This window comes from Passer montanus, unplaced genomic scaffold (genome assembly GCF_014805655.1).
Source record: "Passer montanus isolate IOZ18808 unplaced genomic scaffold, ASM1480565v1 scaffold61, whole genome shotgun sequence".
In the NCBI taxonomy this organism is placed as follows: Eukaryota; Metazoa; Chordata; class Aves; order Passeriformes; family Passeridae; genus Passer; species Passer montanus.
The window spans coordinates 4,234,926-4,253,699 of record NW_024371149.1 but is presented as its reverse complement, the minus strand read 5'-3'; the positions used below and the strand labels follow the sequence as shown (position 1 = coordinate 4,253,699).

The following is an 18,774-nucleotide window of genomic DNA, read 5'->3' as shown; positions in this document are numbered from 1 at the left end:
GGTGAATGAATTTGAAATTGAAGTATGCAAAGAGAGTGTTCTCCAAAACTGGTAATTTGCCAGTAAATCCAAGACTAAGACTCAGATTACAAATCTGTAGATCCTGTATTGGATGTTCCAATCTAGAGAGTTCCCCCAGTGACTCAATGCTAAATTCTAAGTTGTAATTGCAAGGTCAATGTAAATGGAAAGTGAAGGTCCAGCAAAGATCCTCATCTCATTGAAAATGTTATTTGTGAGCATTAAATAAGTATTAGAACTCAACTATTTTTTTATTAGTCTGAATAAAAATGTTTTGCTTTCCTTTCTCTATTTTAAATTTAATATTCTTAAATTCAACCATTTAATGTTTCAAAATTTCCAGATCATAGTGTTTTTTGAAGAAAGTTTTGACGTGGCAGAAAAGAGGAAGCAGCAAAGGTGAATAAGGCTCAATTACTGCAAAGAAGTTGCAGTGGCGGGGGAAGGAAAATATTTTTTTCCCTGATCTCTCCTCTGCAGGAAACTCTTCCATTCCCTGTTAGGAAAAGGGAGAAAACATAAAAAGAAAGCTATTCAGCTTTTAGAGTGTTAAAAATCTATGTTGTTTTACAAGCTGGCGTGCACAAAATGCAAAGTTCCAAGAAGAACTATTTGTGATCATTGTGGAATTTGCCAGTCCTTGCAAGTACTGAAGACTAATAATGAAGATATGTGATGCAGGACTAAGGTTATGTCTTCCTAGGTGGAAAGATTCACTGCAAAGCAGAAGTGTCTGAAGTGACCGAAGTCCACGAGTTTAGGCCTTTGCAAGACAGGACATTGCCAAATGCTTGAAGGAGGAAAAGAGATTCCTTTTAAAACACTGTCTGGTCCCATCCATTCTGTCCTTGTGAGTGGACACATGGTGATCCTTACTTTGACTCTGGAGTTTTGAATGTCTGATTTCAAATTTCAGTGACCACTTTTATGAAGGACAACACTGTGAGCACAACTGTAATGCATCATTTTGCTTAATTGTAAAGCCTGAGCTGTGCTGTTACTTAGAAGATTCTATTCTATTAGAATAATAATTCTGTTAGAATTGTTCCACTCTACAGAAACTGTCTAAAAACTTGAAGTTCAATAGAAAATTTGGTGGGGAAAACTTGGGAGTCAAGAAACATCACCAAGGATTTCAAACTTTAACTCTCTATTGGTTTGTAAATGGCATGAATTAATTAGGGAACTTTCTCCTTTTCTTTTGTTTGCTTGTTTGTATGTTTCTTCAGGATGTGTTGCTCCAAATAATTGACAAAGTTAATTTCACATAGTCAAGACAGATAATTCTCTAGTATTCTATATATTATATTGAGTTCTACTAGTGATCTCACTAAAACAATAACAAACTTCCATCCTCTAACACATTCAGCATTTTCTTTTCCTAGATGACTTCTCTGAATGAGTATAAATTCCTGGACATTACTGTATTATGTTTATTTGTGGCAGTGTGCATATTTTCCTGGTAAATATTAGGCTTTAAAATACCTTGTTCAAACAACTCTTTTACCAGCTCCCAGCACTCAAGTATTTAAGGGCTCAAATTATGTAAATTGTTAAGAATGTTAAAATGTTTAACATCCTCAAATTTGTTTTCTAATCCTGGCTTAGTTGAGCTCATCTTGAGTTTTTACCTAATCATTAAGTTCTTGAACAGTTCTTTTCCTCAATATACATAATAATATTTAGAACAGAGTTTAATGTTACAATGAATTCTCTTGTTCTCTTTTGGTATAACTTGGAGGAATGTATCAAGTCCATCCATCTTGTTGCCTTGGGCCTTTCTCAGACACAATCTCAGGCAGCTTCATCAAAGGAGGAGAGTTTCAGCCGAGCGCCTCTGGGCAGTACAGAGGCAATGAAACTGGGTTTTGCAGTGAGCATGGTAACTGGGGACAAGCTGCAGTTTAATTAGCACACAGACATCATACATTATGCTTCGCTCTGACATCTTCCCAGCACAGTAAGACTGCTGTGTTTCTTATCAAAATTAATACTTACAGGACAAACTACCTTATTCATCATTTATATTTAGGGAATGCTTTCATAAAAATTCAGGAGGAGGTGGTAATAGTCAGTCCACTATTTTTTAACCAATGAGACTCAGCAGAAAAAAATTCTATATTGTATGGAATAACAAACCTTATTGTTATCTGCAATTTGAAACTTAAATCCTTGCTGCCAGAATAGCAACTTCATTTGGTGATTATTTCCATGTACTGGGATGAAGGTCACTAAATTTGCTTTTTTAGTTGAGTCACTTCAGTTCCTTGGCAGCTGCAAAGAGGAGGCAGTGTTTTGGTGTGCGATTTTGTGAAGCTGTGGACATACGCCTCCTATACCTGAAATTCACGGGTTCAGTCCTAATGACTAAAATCGATATGAAAATGTTAGACACACAACCCTTCCAGAAGAGTTAAGCAGAACAAGCTGCTGTTGTCTTGTGCTTTGAGGAAGGGTGAAGCTTCAATTTCCTCTTCAGTCTCCAAGAGGAACCAGAGAGTGGCTGGCAGTTCCGTAGGGCCGATGCTCAGAGCAGGGCGGGCCGAGCGCTGACGTGACTCACCGGGCAGCGACTCCCTGCAGCAGCTCAGCAAACACAGGGCTCCTCCTGCCTCCCGAAGGGAGCTGCTCGCTCTGCTCCTGCACACAGGGAAGGCTGCCTCAGCAGCTTACTGGGACTGTGCATTTCAGTCACTGCAAGGCAGGCTGACAGGAGAAGTGGTTTTGGTACATAATGTAGACTTGGGCCATGCAGCATCCTGTGGGTTTGTTACACTTTGACCTATGGCTCAAAGCTGACCAGTTCTTACAACAAACTTGAGGAAAGTCTTTGTTTTTAGTTTAATTGTATTGGCTGGAGTAGAACACCACAAGTAATACTTTATATTACTTAAGTGGGAAATAATGTTTCAACCAGGACACAAAGAAGCAGCAATGCTTTAGCTGCCTACATCATCAACAATAAATTCCTCTGGAAAAAAAGTTTTGTTTCAGCTCTTTTGACAGCACTCAGCACAACTATGTAGTTGAGCCAAGTCACTCCAGACCAGAATTCTGTCCAGTACCATGTCCTGGGATCAGATGCAAGAATATAACAACAGAGAAGAACAAAAGTTTGTCTCTCCATTAAACTTGAATTTTCTAATAGTGAGAAGCTGCCTTGACACTGCATGGGGTTTTACAAGCTTTTCTAAATGTGTGGGCTCCAGGTAAAGTAACAAGCCAAGGGATTTCCCTAAATACAGAGTGAAATTAGATGACCACAATTGTTCCATTGCATGCTTTAAAAAAGTAATTCCAAACATTCTTGTTGATACAGGAACATTCAATGCATTTAACAGATTCTTCAGACACATGTAGTTTTGTTTAAAATATTCTATTCTTCCTTTTACACAAAAAGAAAGGAATATGTTTTAAAACAAATTTTTCTTTTCTTGAGTAGCTTAAGTCAAAACAGTCCACTAAATGAAAAAGATAAAGAACTGTGTATTTTATAAATTTACTCGTTCCCATGGAAACAAGGATTAAAAGATATACCTGTCCTGAAAGAAATGTGCTTAACAGGTGAAATAAAGTAGACATGCACTTGGAGTGTCAGCTGAAGAATGCTGTGAGGATTAAATTCTTAAAGCCACTCCTGATGTGTTCTGGGTAAACAAGAGAGAACAAGCCTGATTTTCCTGGATAGGTAATGTATTAGATTCATGTGGCTTTAGGTGCTCTTCATTTGAAGCAAGCAAGCATGGTAAATTATTACCCACCTATTTTCTGCTGTCTGCACTTCACGCTGTTTTATGGACAAAGAGAACAGTGGTTGTTATTTCATCTTGAGCTGAAGTGCTGCACCAGGTTACAGGAAAGAACCAAAGCATTGGAATGGTCTCTAAACTGCTAACATGTTTGTCATAAACAAAAAAGGGGATATTTTGAATAACCTGAAGTAATTGGCGCACAATATTATAGGTGAATCTTTCATAATTTGCATCTTGTTAGTCAGAATGTCTTATGAATAATTAACCACCAGGCAAAGAAAGGACTATGTGTGTGTAATGTCTATTCAAAGTATAACATTAATAAACATTACAACAGACAGAAACAAAACAGTAAGTGCACTCCCCATAATTACATTCAAATAACTATAATTAGGATTTCTTTCTAGAAAAATGTATGTAGCAGTCAGTCAATCTTACCTTTATGTCCTCTTGGGACTTATAGATCCTGGTCTTCAGTAACTACAGCAAAAGGAGCGGTTCCTCCAGCTCCATGCACTTAGGTCTTTTACATTCTTTGCCTGTTACATGCAGTTCTGGTGGCCTGGGTGACTTGATGGACTCCCTGCAGCTACTGAACAACGATCTTGAGCTAAAGACGCGTGTGTTACTGGATTAGACTTGACTTAAAACTGCACGCACTAGGGCTGAACTCCATTGCAGTGGTGCTACAGGGAAACTGCAGCGTGGACTTTTCTCTCCCTTTCCTACCGGGTGGCAAAGGGCTCCCGTGGGACAGCATCTCCGGGCGCTCCCTGCGTGAACGCTTCCCTGTCACTGCCGAGGGGCTCTGCCTTCGTGGCACTTGCGCCTGCGAGCTTACCTCTGCTCCGTCCCGAGAGACAACCGGGCATCTCACAGGCTCCCTTCAGCGAGGCGGACAGCAAAGGGTTGTGCGCTGGCAGGGCCGCCACTGCCGGCACCGGGCGCGGTGCCCCTGCCCGCGGGGAGCGCGGCCCGTGGGCCGGGCGGGGCGGGCTCGGTGCCGGGGGCGGGGCGGGCATCGCCGGCCGCACAGGCTCCATTTTGCGGTGTGGCTGCGGAGAGAGGCCGGAGGCTCCGCGAGTTCCCCTCAGGTGAGGCGGCTGAGGGAGGGAGGGAGGAGCGGCCCGTCGCTGGCGTGCCCCTCGCCCCAGCCCCGCCGGCTCCGCTCGCACCTCGCGGGGCTCGGCGCAGCCCCGGCTCTGCTCACACAGCGCTCGGGGGCTCGGCCCCAGCCCCGGGGTGTGGAGGGAGCCCCGGGCAGCGCTCCCGGAGCCGCGGCCGCCCGCGGTTCGGGGCTCGGCAGGTGCCCGGCCGAGGGAGGTGCCGCCTGCCCCAGGGAGCCGCGCCCCCGGCGGGGGCTGCCCTGGCGCTGCGCCGCGGGGACGGGGTCCGGGGCCTCGGGGGAAGCAGGTACCGGGACACCGGGGATAGCCGGTGCTCCGAGGATACCCACCTCGCCGCAGGGTTCGCCGGGCCGGCCCGCGGCTGAGGGAGCGGGAGGAGCCTGGGGCGATGCGGAGCGGGGCAGGGCAGCGGCAGGCGGGGGCGGGCGGGTCCCGGCGGGGATGCGGGCCCGGGGGTCCCGGCGGGGCAGCCTGCGAGACCGCTCGGTGTTGAGCGGCGGAGCCCTCGCCCAGCGCACGCAGCGCGGCGCGCCCCGATGTGCCACCGCGGGCCAGCGCCGCCGCTGACTCAGCCGGGCCCGCTCAACCCGCCCCGTGCCCAGCCGGGACAGCGCGGGGAAACGACGTCCGACTGACGGGAAAAAATCCGTTGTTGTTTTGTTATAAAAGTAGTTATGTCAGAGCCACTGTTCAACTTAAAGATGCTTGTGCCAAATTTAAAGTCCATTTTTCCTCCCCCGTCATTACAAGTTTCATAACCTGGCTAATGGTCTCCAATCTCCCTGCCCAACTGGTTGGCAACAAGCAGGATGAGATGATCTCTACCCCTACTCCCCAAGTCCCTCTGTTAAAACTGTGACTAAAATAAACAGTTACTGTCAGGAAATAGAAATTTGCTCCACAAATGAAGTAATGCTGAGGGATTATACCTGTTCTTATCAAATTACCATTTTACGTGGCATAGCTAGGGTACTGCTCTTCTCCCAGGAACTACCCCTGTGAGCAGAGCAGTGCAGGATCATGGATACAGGTGCTTGGTGCAGTCCAGAGACCTGCATGGCTTCTGTCCTGGCAAAGGGTTCAAGCTCCCTCCTGCTGGCACCTCAAAGTGTATCCTGTATTTCAGAGCTTTCTGAAAGTTTGAGCCTCTTACCATGCTTAAAAGTCTGTTTGACTCTAAATAAGAGTGATAGTAAATTACTGTAATTACTATAAGTTGAAGATGCTTCCCTTCTGAATTCTGATTGCTATAGTCAGATGTAGGAGAGAAAAAAAAGAAAAGTTCTGTATTATTTAAGTGATTTAACAGATAATTAGCAAGCAAATACCTACTACAAACTCACAGATAGTGATTTGCATTGAAAACACCTTTTTTACTTTTTCTTCCCCAGAATGTCATACCCAGGTTATCCCCCTTCTGATGGCTACCCTGCTTTCCCAGGTTATCCTGTAAGTATGGCTCTTGAATGTGTTGCATTCCTAATGCATTTGTGTTCTGTGAATACACCTGCTGACTGTGCTCCATGTCTGTAAATAGTAGCTAGTAGTAAATAGCAGCAGTCAGTTCATGTACCCTGTTCTCTAGTGATTGTGGTCTTCATTTTCCTCTATGTCTCTGGGGATGACTTTACAGCTGTCATACAAGAATTACAAGAAGGAAGTTTAGTTTTTTTTTAGTGATGCCCATTGTTCCAGAAAGGTCTTTGGTCTAGTTTTATTTTATTTTGTGAGTTTGGGTTTTTAAGTACAGCTGTCTCATCTCAACAATTTTTTTTAGAAGTTTCTTCTGTAAATAAGAGGCCTTTTACTTGTAGGGTTAGAAGTAATCTCTGAACCAGTCTGTACAAAACACTCACATAGCCATATCCCAGGATTTACAGAGATGTTCAACAAGCTTCAGGTGGTCACAGCCATCAGGAAGAGCTTGGAACACTTCACTCAAGTAGCCCAGTTTTCATATAACACCAAGTAAATGTTTTTCTGAGGACAGAGGACACTGTATCTTAACTACCCCATCCACAGGACTGTTCCACCTTCATCTCACAACTGAATGGACTAAAAATTTTAAGGGAACTTAATGGAAAGCTGAAGTGTATCAGGTATGGCTGAAACTGCAGTCTTTTTGATATGCCTGCAATATTTTTCAAAGCTGGATTAATCTCTGTGCTTTTATGGCACTGACCATGGCACTTGTCATGCTGTAATTGTGGGAATTTTACTGGTGTTCTGTACAGAACCAGACTTAGGCAAGGATCTCAGCCCAAATGCCTTTAAGACACTGAAAAGCTATAAATACATGCAAAATATAAAAGTATACATATAAATACATGCAATAAATTCTCTGATTATTTTACTTTACATTCTACCCTTACTTCTTCTGAAACACTAAAGTCAGTCAAACGAAAGACAAACACGTTAGAAACAAGACTATTAACTCCAGGATTTCTTTTCTTCCCTTAAGGTTCTGCTGAACCCTCATGATTTTAGCTGTAGTTTATTTTTAACTACATCTGAAAATATAGTTTTTTCTTAGCTAGCATCTAAAAAATAGCCAGCTTCAATGAATTAATTGAAAAGACATTTTAGACTCATTATCAATGATTTCCTAGTCTCATTGATGATGCCCATCAATGTGATAAACAATTAAAAAAGCATATGTGAAATTGTTTTTTTCTGCAGCACTGGTAGTAATCTGAGCAGGGCTTCTGAGTATCCTAATTTTGGATTTATCAATCTAAATTCCTATAAAATATTTTTGTTGAGTCAGGCAGAGACATGTTAGACTGTACCTCTGGGGAGAAGAATACTATATAGCGTGGGAACAGGAATTTGGGGGTAGAAATCTTGGGGCAGCCAAACCTGAGAACATTTAAGCTAGGCTTTTCTGCTGTGCACTTTATTTCTGTTTTCTGGGGTCAAGAATGATATGCACTATATGTAATGTGTTTCTAAAGCTAGTCAGTAAAGATGATTCCCAGCAAGTGAGTAATGGGTCCATCCATTATGCTTCATTATGAAGCTGATTTGAATGCTTGATTTCTAAGATCACGTATAATGACTTTGACCTTACAGGGCTTTCCCTTAGAGATCCAGATCATTCAAGTAAAGATTCCTAATATATCTTAATGCTAATAGCAACCTTTGTGGTATGACTGATAAGTCATCCATGTAGCAAAACAAATATATAGCTGCTGGACTAGTTCTTTTTATTTAAAACCTGTAATAGGTGTTCAGTCTGACTCACTGATCCAGATTTAGTCACTGAATGCCCATGCTTTATAACCTGGATTCCAAAGGAAATGGGGAAAAAAACCCCAAAAAGTTCTTACCCTGTAACATTTGAAAATACTGTTTGTGCAAGAGAGGCAGAAGTTTCAAAGCCACTATACTCTTAGAAGTCTTTTAACAGGGGCTGAGCTCCTAATGCTGCAAGGAGAGCAAGCTGAGCTGAGCTCACGTCCTCCTTGTGTGGGATAGAAAGAGCAGCTTCCTAGTAAAGGACCAGGAGTCACAGTGGCTGACAAGTCGAGTGGGACTCAGCACTGCCAGTCCTCAGGGAGGAGGGCTAACAACACAGCAGGCTTTAGCAGGAGCACCTCTGCAATACTCTGTTGTGGCCTCACAACAAAGACAGACAAAGAGGAGCATGTGTAGGGAAGGCTGCTTGCAGCTAAGCACATTTCTGGCTAAGCACAGATCTGTTCAGTCTTCTGCTGGGTGAGGAGCAATAAATAGAGACATTGGAGCCAACTCTTCTCAGAGGTACACAGTGAAAGGGCAGCTAACAAATACAGGTTGCAATTGCAATTTGGTTTCAGGAAAACATTTTTCTCTGGGAGAGTGGTCAAACACTGTAACAGGGAGCCAGAGAGGCTGTGAATTTGTCATTCCTTGTATATACTGAAAACTTGACTATTGGGCCTCACATGAGCTCACCCAACTCCAAAGCTGGCCCTGCTTTGAGGGTGGATGGGATCACAGGCCACTGAGAGGTGACTTCCACCCTGCAGCACTCTGATTCCCTGTCAGCATAGGAGATGCATCAGAACACCCAACCAGGAGGGACCATCCAGGCTTCAGGAATTCTGCTGCTGCTGCTGCTTCCAGCCCTACAGCTAATTGTGTCATTCACGTTGTTATTATACACATGGACATTTTGGCAGCTTGGGAGTTTTTACTCTAATGTGCTGTTAACAGGCATACAGACATCCCATTTTTGTGTTTCAGCCAACAGGACAGGAGTCTGTCTATCCACCAGCTGGTCAGTATGCCTATCCTGCTGTTCCTGGAGGATTCCCTCCATCAGGAGGAGGGACCTATCCTGCAGCACCACCAAATGCTGGGTTTCCAGGGGCAGCAGGGTATCCTGCCCCAGGGGGCTACCCCCCTGCAGGGGGCTTCCCTGGAGCTCCCCAGGCTGGAGGAATGCCACCTTATCCTGGAGGTAAGATCCTTTGTTAGAGTGGCAGTCACGAGTGATTTCCAGTGTAACCATTCCCTGTGCTTGTCAGAAAAGTAAAGAAAAGCAGCTTTGTTCAGTGATGGGTGCAGGCAGCAGCATGCAGGCAGCCAGGCTGCCATTCAGCAGTAAATACCTGCATGCTGATGGCAGAGCCTTGGTGGTTCTGGGTCACTGCACAGACATGGAGAAACCGGTCTCTTACATAGTTTTGTTAAATAACCTGGCTCCTGCTTTATCAAGAAGTCAAGTACAAAATACTAAGTGTGCTAAAATCTGGTGTTTTGTTGGTTTTTTTTCCCTTTTTCCTGGCTCCTCCAGGCTCTGGCTTTGCTGTGCCTCCCACTGGGCCTGGCTTTGGTGGCTATCCACAGCAGCCTCCTGCCCAAAGCTATGCTGGAGGTGGACCAGCACAAATTCCAGGTATGTCATATATAAGCAACTTCAAGCACCCATGGTTAAACCAAGAGACTCCAGGATGGGTAGTAACAAATTAAGCCCTTACCTTTGTTACTTGTAGCTGTTGAGTTTGTATGCAGTGCACCTCCTGCCACTTTTCTTGACCAGGCTACTGAAGGGCTGAGGAGAACCATCTCTGTAGGTGCTACATCCAAAGGGGATGGCTGTCCCTGAATAATGGTCATGGTGTAGTGGCTTAGGTGCTTACCCTTTTTCAAACTGCAAGTATCTGATGAGAACTGTGAAACCCAGAGTACACATTCAGTGAGTACCTAGCAGTTCTGTTAATCTCAATTGCATTTTGCAGATCTGTGTGTTGACAGTGACTCCTGACACACTGGAGAAAGAGAAAAGGAGAATGCACACATTTGCTTAAAAGCAGTGCAGTGTTTGTAATGCTTTGAGTGGTCAGTTGCTATAGAGATGATTTTCTTTTAGAAAATCACATACAGAGATATATAGAGACCTTAGAGATGATTTTCTTTTACCTTAGAGATTATTTTCAGTTACTTTAGAGATGATGTCCTGGAATGTATCAGTTGTGTTTTAAAGAAATTCAAAGCAGCAAAACCTTTTTGTTTTATGATTGTTCTGTTACCTCTGGTACTAAGTTGCTATTAAAATGATAAGGAATGTGCATACATATTATGAATAAAAATAAAATTCCAGTACAAAAAATAGTTTTACCTTTTATATTACCAATGCTTTTGATCACAAAAATGAGATTCCTTCAATCCTTTCTGCAGCAATGAATTCTGAATATTTATTGTTTACATGCTAGGCATTTTAAAATGTATACAAGCTTTTAAAGAGAGCACACATTGGAACACACATTCTTGATTTGTTTGGGCTATCTTGGCTTCTGTCAAAAATAGCAGAATTTCATAAGGAGAGATCCTTCCAGTTCCCACAGCACCAGTAAGTTTATTATTTTTAGAATTGCCTTGCTACTGTATGTACCAAAATGCATCTGTCATTGCTTCTTCCCGTTATCCCCAGGGAGGAAATTCAGTTACTGATTGTGGTAGGTACCATTAGGAAAGAGACTATGTGCAGTGGTAGGTCTGACTTTATATTCAGATTAGATGGCATTTCCATAATGAGAGAAGACCTAATTAATTTCTCCTACCTTGTTCTTTATTTTCACTAGGATTTCCTGGTGGACAAGTACCATCCCCAATGCCTGGTCTGGTATGTGCTGTTTTCTTTTCTGTAGGGAATCTTGTGTGGCTTCTGTAGTTTTAATGTTTTTACAGCTGATTTCCAAAGGCTTCAATTTTGTTCTGCATCAGGAGTTTCCATCTACCCTCAGAGTAATGTTGCCCTGATTCTGTGTTAGAGGAAGAAATGGAGAACTAATGGGGAACTCCTTCTGAAGTACTGATTGCAGAGTTATGATTTTAATTTGAATTTTCATTTTGTAGATATCTAGTTACCTGTGACTCTTATTTTCAGCCTGCTGCTGTGGTTCAGTGTACCCAGGGTACAATTCAAGCTGCTCCAAACTTCGATGCTGGAAGGGACGCAGAAATCCTACGGAAAGCTATGAAGGGTTTTGGTAAGTAAGAAATAGAAGCTTTAGTTCCCATTGATCTAACTTCTTAATGCCACTTTGTTCTTGTCTTCAGTGTTTATTTAACTATACTTCCCCCCCCCACCAAGCTTTTCAAAAGTTACCTTTTCAAAATGGCCAGGGCTATTTATTAGATGAAGTTACACAGAAAATTTGGTGGACTTAAATAGCAGTCTCTTATTGTTTAATGATGCCCAGATGGAACAGTATAAAATGCACAGTTTTGGAGGGTCTATATTGCATTCTTACATGACATTGCCTTTCTGTTTCCAAGGAACTGATGAGCAGGCCATCATAAATGTTGTTGCTAACCGCTCCAATGATCAAAGGCAACAAATCAAGGCAGCTTTCAAGACTATGTATGGCAAGGTATGTTCATTAGTTCTTTGAACTGGGAAACAAACCCAAACTTTCACCTGCTGCTTTAACTGCCTGGTTGCATTTTAGTCCTGGGGAATGATTTGAGCATTTTTAAATGCACTTCTTTTGGTTGTATTCCTTATGTATTGGGAGAGAGCTGTATTTGATATAGGATTGTCCTGATACCTGGCAGAAGGAGGGATGGGGGAAGGCTGGAGGCTGTCTCTGTCCCTGACCACACAAGAAGCTTCTCTATAGCTTGACAGAAAATAATCAAGCTTAAACTGCCCTTGTATTAGTGTCTGACACTACTGAGTTTTCTTTGCACACAAACCAGCACTGAAATCTTTTTCCCAAGAAACAAACTGAGAAATGACTGAGGATTGGATAGTAAATAAAATTCCAGGTTAATTTAATTTCTTTCCTGTCATTTTTGCAACCTAAACTGAAATTTTGTAGTTGTGGCATTAGTGAGGAGATAATGGAGAAGAGCTGAGCTGTCAGAGATTTGGACACAGGGAAGTTCGTAATAAGAAATAAAACAAAGCTTTACAGGAAAAACAGCACAAAGGTAGACAGGTAGAAATAAATCATAGAAGTAAGTTCTAGTTTGATCTTTCTTCAGTATATAATCTATATATGCCTAACACTCTGCAAAGCCCTTTCTGTGTTTATAACTGAACAGGATTTAATTAAAGATCTGAAGTCTGAGTTAAGTGGTAATGTGGAAGAATTGATTCTAGCCCTCTTCATGCCTAGTACCTACTATGATGCCTGGAGTTTACGTCATGCAATGAAGGTATGGTATTCCTGCAAAGGAAACAGTTTTAAACTATCTTAAAATGCTCATCTAAGAATACCTGGTCCCAGCATTGTTGAAAAATCCACTAGTGTCAAACAAGTCCTGGGATTGCAGGGCTTAAAATTACTTTCTGCTGCATCCCCCAGTTCCAGACAATTTCTGCAGGGTTAGCCAATTAGCCAGGGCAGATGTCCATTCAGTAGAGGAGGAAGTGCTGCAGGACAGAACCTTGTTCTCTGCCACTTGGGCATAATTTTTGTTAGGACCCAGAAAGGGCCAGGGTGCTGTTAAAACCACAACCACTGTTCAAACTGTACGCCTTTCCTTACTAGGAACAAACCTTTGTTAATGAAAGGTATTTTTGGATTATCCCTTTTTTCCCCCCAAAAGACAATTAAAAAATAATTTCTTAAAGTCAGATGATAGATGTTTCTGTTGAAATATAAAGACACCATTTAGAGATTAAGTGAGCTAGATGGTTTAAGCTTTTAACTCAGGTAAACTGGTACATCCAGTTTAGTGGAATGTCTTGCTTGAGCTGCAGCAGCTAGCAAGTGGAAACGAGTAACTCAACTCATGTATGAATGCACACCTTCTAGAGACTGTGGAGCTTAAATGAAGATCTGCCTTTAATGGGGAATAGCCACTCAACCGTTTTCAAAAATTCGTAATATAAGATTACCTAGAAGACTCACCTACATCTCCATCTCCATGCAATCCTTCCCTGAATTGAGATGCTCATGCCAGTAAGATCCCTCTGTACACAGAAATCACAATTAACTTTTATTCTGGGGAGAGGGAAGTTTCTATAAAAAGTTCTACATTGTGGAAGCAGCCATATTTGGATAGGGAATACACTTGTGTACTGACCACAACAGAATTTACATTTGTACCTTTGACTTTAATGATTATTATAAGGCTTTACCTTCATTTGGTAAATTTCCAGATTAAGGTTGCCAAAGAATTTCCTTCCTAAACCATTTTCCATTTAACTTTGGCCAGTGTCACTGATGTGGATGTACAGGTTTGAGGTATTTCTCTGAACTGAATCTTCATTCCATTTTAAGTATACAGTAGAGTTGGTGCTTTCGCACTGCAGGGATACTGTTCTTACACTCTAGATTGTATTAAATTTTGAAATACCAGATGACTGCCCTATTTCACAGTTGAAGGAAACTGCATACAGTACTCTGTATTTATGCCTTTGTTTTCTCTGCCTACAGGGAGCAGGCACTCAGGAGAGTGTGCTGATTGAGATCCTCTGCACAAGGACAAATCAGGAGATTCGTGAAATAGTGAATTGCTATAAATCAGAATTTGGAAGGGACATTGAACAAGACATCAGATCAGACACTTCAGGACACTTTGAACGACTACTTATATCTATGTGCCAAGTGAGCTTTAATTTCTTTTTTTTTAAATAAGATAACTGTGTACAGTCTAACGTGTTTAGTCATAATGGTTCCACAAATAGCCTGTGTGTGCTTAGCACGAGGCAGGTTTTTAAGAAATTAGCCCATGGTCATTAATTTATTCCCTAAGATATCACACTTCAGTTCTTCTTCAAAAGATACTTCTTATCTACAAATCCATGAAGAATTCTGTGACCTAATTTAGTGCCCTCAATTAATATCAGACTTTCTGTGGAAATATTGTGCAGATGCAACCAAGTGGTTCCCTAAAACAGTGCTCCACACTGCTGTCAGAGAAAGATGCTTTTTATTTTTTGCATATGTTAATGAAGTAATCTGGGTGAAGCTAATTGGATAATCTCTGTGGTATGTAGAATGCCTACAACATGTGGTATGTGACAATCCCTACAAACAAGATGAGACATGCCACAGAGCAAAACCTCCCCCTCAAGTTACTCCATCACCAGATGTAGGGAGGTGCTGCTATTGAACTCAGATGACCACTGGAGCTTTTTTATCCCATATCATTTACTAGGGCTCATTTTGTGCTGAAGAATAGTAACTTGCAATTACTCATATTTAGGAAGAAATATGTAACTAATGCAACTTCCCACATTTCTCTGATCAATTTGCCTATTTCTGTTAGAATTTCTAGGACACTTCTCTCTCTCTCTCATTGGCTTTTTCCTTTGCGAGAGTTCAGCTATGCTCTAGATATTTGGTTAAAAGTCAAAATCCACAAGAAAGCAAACCTGGAGAAGCTCATGCTGCTAATTTTTATTTTGATAAATCCAGTAGTTTACAATAACTGACAACCACATCATTGAAATAGTATATTAACCGCTATAGATACAACAGTATTGGAGAGAATGTATTCAGCCTACTCAGCCAGTATGTTTAGCAGTATCCATCCATGCACTGGGCAGCAAAATGCCAAAACAACCACCGAAGCACATAAAATGTCATACAAGCCCTAGTGACACAAGTGTAGTTAAGTGGTTTCTAAAGACATTCTTACTTGAAATAAGCAACTTCTAAATAAAACAGGAGGGAAACCTGAGATATTTCAGGTGTGCATATTCAGTAAGATAATTCATTAGTTCGTTTGGGAAGAGTCTTTGCAACTTGAAGCCTAGAAACAAACAAATCAAAAGAAAGCTTACATTATTAAGCAAAATAGAGAATTAAGTACAGTACTTAATTAGAACTATGAGATGGTTGTAGGAGTGAAGTTATGAGTCAGTGTATCTGCAGTTTAAAGCATGTCCTAGAGATAGGGTTCTGAGCCACTTTTGTATTTATTTCCTATAAAGAATATTAAACCAAAGAGAAGTTTTAAAGCAATGTAATGTATTTCAAACTACTTCTCTTTCTGCTTCAAGCTTTGAAGATATATGCTTGGGGTCTATGTATACTGCAAGCAGTTAAAGCATAGCTTTCTCTGTGAAATTTCATTTGAAATCTCTTGTCTTTGCATTAAGGGTAATCGTGATGAGAATCAAACTGTGGATTACCAAAAAGCTCAAGAAGATGCTCAGCGTCTGTACCAAGCTGGTGAAGGAAAACTTGGGACTGATGAATCTTGCTTTAATATGGTTCTGGCAAGCAGAAGTTTTCCCCAGCTGAAAGCAACAGTTGAGGCATACTCCAGGGTAGGAGTTTTCACTGATTTCAAATATGCTAGGTCAATGTATTTGAAATTAAGCTTCCAGTTGCTACTGCATTTCATCATCTATACATTAATCTCATTTATTTGTAGATTGCTAATCGTGATTTGTTAAGCAGCATTGATCGAGAATTTTCTGGAAATGTGGAACGTGGTTTGAAGACTATTGGTAAGTTATATGTTCTTCCCTCCCCCCTTATCCTTTAGGAATTAAATCTAAATGTAACCAAAGAAAAATCCAATTCAGCACTGGCCATATGGCAAATGATCACATAATCAGAGACTCTGCTAGAACAGAAGTAGCTTCAACTACTCAAATGATTCATCTTGCACTTAAGTGAAGAAAATAAGCAGCCATCATGAAGAAGTCAGTTTAAAATAAGAAAAGACCACATGGAAACTACTTGTCACTTCTCTGGGAAGGCAGGCAAGTGCTCAGAACCAAGGGTCACCATAGTGTAATGGGTGCTTGTAGCTGTGTAATTCAGAGTTCTGAAAAAGGGGGTACCAGTGTCACAGAGTTGTGACTGAGTGTGCAGCTCCTCAGCAGAGACAGCTGAGCCACCCACACAGATAACCTCAGAGCCAACATGAACCTCCTGAAGGCATAGTTCCTTTCCCATCCCCTTCCCCACCACCATCTACCCTAAAACGCTCAGCTGTGGCTAAGGACAAGATTAGCAAAAAAGATGATATTGTTTTGAATTCACTTTTTCCTACTGACTCGTTACAATAAAGCAGTTCAACACAATTCAGCACAGTTAACTGATGGTGAAAATCAGTAATATTTAGTAGTAAATCTGGAGATATCAGTCATATCAGTGCTTACCCAAATGACAGCAATTCTGTAGCCATAATGGATAAGCAAAATCTTCCCAGAGTATATTCTATTCAAGAGTTTAATGGGAAAAATTCAAGTCTGAGAATCAGGTAGAAGAATAATGGCTTGTCTCTGAGTGTGAACAATCTACCTGAAACAAGATCTGTCCTGTAACTACAAGAGTTACAGAACTACTTAAGAACCTTCTACATTTGTACTTTTCCTAGTGAGATTCTAGCAATGGGACATGAGTAAAATACCTTGTGTCCCAATACCAGCTATCCAAGGAGAACTGTTTCTGAATAACCTGTTTGAGAATTAAGATTTCAGAGAGTTTTGAAAAGCATTTCCAGAGGAGTTTACTATGGCTAGTTGCTACTAACCATAAGTTTTTGCATGAAGGAATAACGCATTTGATCAACTTGAAAATAACTTCAGCTCTATAAACAAGTCCCATTATTCACAGTAACTGGATCTTCACAGAGACCAACCTCTAGCTGTCCACAGCAAAAATCCTGCCAAGTTGATCCTGCCAAGTATCACTGTATAGGATACATTGCTGGAACTAATCCTAACAATATACTTTATTGCAGTGCAATGTGCTTTAAATCGCCCAGCCTTTTTTGCGGAAAGACTTTATCATTCTATGAAAGGAGCTGGCACGGATGATTCTACCCTCATCAGAATTGTAGTCACTCGCAGTGAGGTAAGACATTCTCTCCTGTGTATCAGTCACATGCAGCAGAAAACCATCTACCCAAACCAGCTTGTCACTCAGTCTTCCTTTCACAGGTGTAAAATCATGTACTGCATGAAGCTTTTATGGGGCTCACATTTAGATGCATGTGTTAATTAGTTTTAAAGCCAGCTTTCCCATAATAATTTCATTAACTCTGCCTAGATTGCAGTAACTACTTGTTTTCCTTTTTAACTGTTGTTGCTCATCTAGGTAGCAAGTGAGCACGTCCAGGTGAGAAGTTCACCTGTTCAGAGTTAGGACAGCACAATCTTAACAAAGCATGGAACAACTGCTGCACTCTGCTGTGGGAGCTGCTCCTCTATCCTTGGAGGGACCAGCTGGCTTGTCCACTGCACAGGGTTAATCACTGCCCATCTCACCCTTGGCATGTGATCTCTAACTCACAAGAGAGGAGGTGTGGGGTGACTGTCTAGGATTTAAACCGTACACTGTGGTTGAGTTTTCTACTTTTTTTTTGTCTTTGCATAGATTGACCTTGTGCAAATTAAACAGATGTTCACACAGATGTATCAGAAGACATTGCCTACAATGATAGCCAGTGATACAAGCGGTGATTACCGGAAGTTGCTGCTGGCAATTGTTGGGCAATAGAAGAGGATTATCTGGTTTTTTGGTTTGTTTTTTTTTTTAAACAAACTGAAGGACATGAAACATGCTTTAAGTAGATACCAACTATCCCTGTAAAAGAACAATTTTAAAGGTTGCCTAATCAAATACGCCTTCTTGATGATTCAATAAGCTTTTTGCACTTACAATGCCTTAATTTACAGCACATAATATTCTTTATTGTATAATAAAAGTTATATCTTGTCTATTAGACCTAAGCCTCAGTCTTTTTGACCCAGACAAAACCACTTCCCCTCTACTGGGTTCCTGCATGCATCTCTGTGGGAGTCAGCTGTTTCAGCCAAATGAATCTCCAGCACTCAACACGTTTCCTGAAATACCTCAACTGCTGAACTTACTGTAGAAGACAAAGCCTGAGGCTGTGATGTCAAGCATTTTACACCATGTCCCCTTTTAATGTGTTTCCATCCTAATGGTGAAAAACATGAAAGCACACAGTTTAAGTCACAATACAGTGACAGTTTAGGGGCCCTGGCAGAATCTGACTGCACACATCTATTAAATTCCTTAAATTACTGGTTAAGTGTAATGGTAACTAAGGCAGCAATAAAAAGGAGAAATCATCTTGGATCTGATTCCGAAGTCTCTCCTTGTAAAGGAGTGGGTTATACAGCAGCTGACCAAGCAATGAAAAAGCATTTATTTAATGCTAACCTGTAAATCCAACCCAAAGCAGTTGTGACCTACACAATAAAAATGGCTATGTGGATGTTTTCAAAGGATTTAAAGAGAACAACTTTGAACAGCACATTTGGGTTTTTTAGAAAGCTGCAATGAATCTGTCCGCAACCATAAATTTAAGAGAAGCTTCAAGTCCAGCAGTAATAAGCAGTGTGTTCCTTCAGCAATGCTTTAACAAGTAACAATTGTATTATAGGACACCCTCACACAAACAGCACAAACCCACTTCCAGTATCATCAGACAGAAGTCGCTAG

At 41.4% G+C, this 18,774-nt stretch overlaps 3 protein-coding genes across 5 annotated transcripts in view; 1 reads left to right on the top strand and 2 right to left on the bottom strand.

Annotated features, from left to right (window-relative positions):
- Window positions 1-2,553: 2,553 nt before the first annotated feature.
- On the bottom strand, window positions 2,554-11,356 carry LOC120510953 (proline-rich protein 2-like). Of its 2 annotated transcripts, XM_039727435.1 has the most exons (6): window positions 10,948-11,259; window positions 9,865-10,155; window positions 5,230-5,531; window positions 4,615-4,876; window positions 3,783-3,808; window positions 2,554-2,661 (listed from the first exon to the last, which is right to left on the bottom strand). In XM_039727435.1, exons 2-5 carry the CDS (start codon window positions 10,001-10,003, stop codon window positions 3,804-3,806), a joined length of 708 nt encoding a protein of 235 aa, XP_039583369.1. In that variant the 5' UTR covers window positions 10,004-10,155; window positions 10,948-11,259; the 3' UTR covers window positions 2,554-2,661; window positions 3,783-3,803. The 2 variants fall into 2 exon arrangements, with proteins under 2 accessions (XP_039583369.1, XP_039583368.1); XM_039727434.1 differs by lacking the exons at window positions 2,554-2,661; window positions 3,783-3,808 and having other exon boundaries at window positions 4,464-4,876; window positions 10,948-11,173; window positions 11,255-11,356.
- Window positions 4,742-18,030, top strand: ANXA7 (annexin A7). The gene is made up of 13 exons (XM_039727433.1): window positions 4,742-4,867; window positions 6,292-6,349; window positions 9,128-9,344; window positions 9,681-9,782; window positions 10,969-11,009; window positions 11,274-11,376; window positions 11,666-11,760; window positions 12,437-12,550; window positions 13,777-13,947; window positions 15,447-15,617; window positions 15,725-15,800; window positions 17,045-17,157; window positions 17,680-18,030. The coding sequence occupies exons 2-13, from the start codon at window positions 6,293-6,295 to the stop codon at window positions 17,800-17,802; spliced, it is 1,383 nt and encodes a 460-aa protein (XP_039583367.1). The 5' UTR covers window positions 4,742-4,867; window position 6,292; the 3' UTR covers window positions 17,803-18,030.
- The window catches only part of PPP3CB (protein phosphatase 3 catalytic subunit beta), a 46,896-nt gene continuing 42,839 nt past the window's right edge, over window positions 14,718-18,774 (bottom strand). For both annotated transcript variants that reach the window (XR_005629635.1, XR_005629636.1), the window contains one exon: window positions 14,718-15,097. The gene's annotated coding sequence lies outside the window, so the exon portion shown is untranslated. The remainder of the gene's footprint in view (window positions 15,098-18,774) is intronic.

Bases quoted from the DNA above. Each gene is read 5' to 3' on its own strand.
- ANXA7 (XM_039727433.1), top strand. From the start codon at position 6,293: ATGTCATACCCAGGTTATCCCCCTTCTGATGGCTACCCTGCTTTCCCA. The intron at 9,783-10,968 runs GTATGTCATATA...TATTTTCACTAG, and splicing joins TGGACCAGCACAAATTCCAG to GATTTCCTGGTGGACAAGTA. The intron at 11,010-11,273 runs GTATGTGCTGTT...TCTTATTTTCAG, and splicing joins CATCCCCAATGCCTGGTCTG to CCTGCTGCTGTGGTTCAGTG.
- LOC120510953 (XM_039727434.1), bottom strand. From the start codon at position 10,003: ATGACCATTATTCAGGGACAGCCATCCCCTTTGGATGTAGCACCTACA. The intron at 5,532-9,864 runs GTAAGGGCTTAA...TTTTCCCGTCAG, and splicing joins AACAGCTACAAGTAACAAAG to TCGGACGTCGTTTCCCCGCG. The intron at 4,877-5,229 runs GTGGGTATCCTC...TCCCTCCCTCAG, and splicing joins CCGGCGAACCCTGCGGCGAG to CCGCCTCACCTGAGGGGAAC.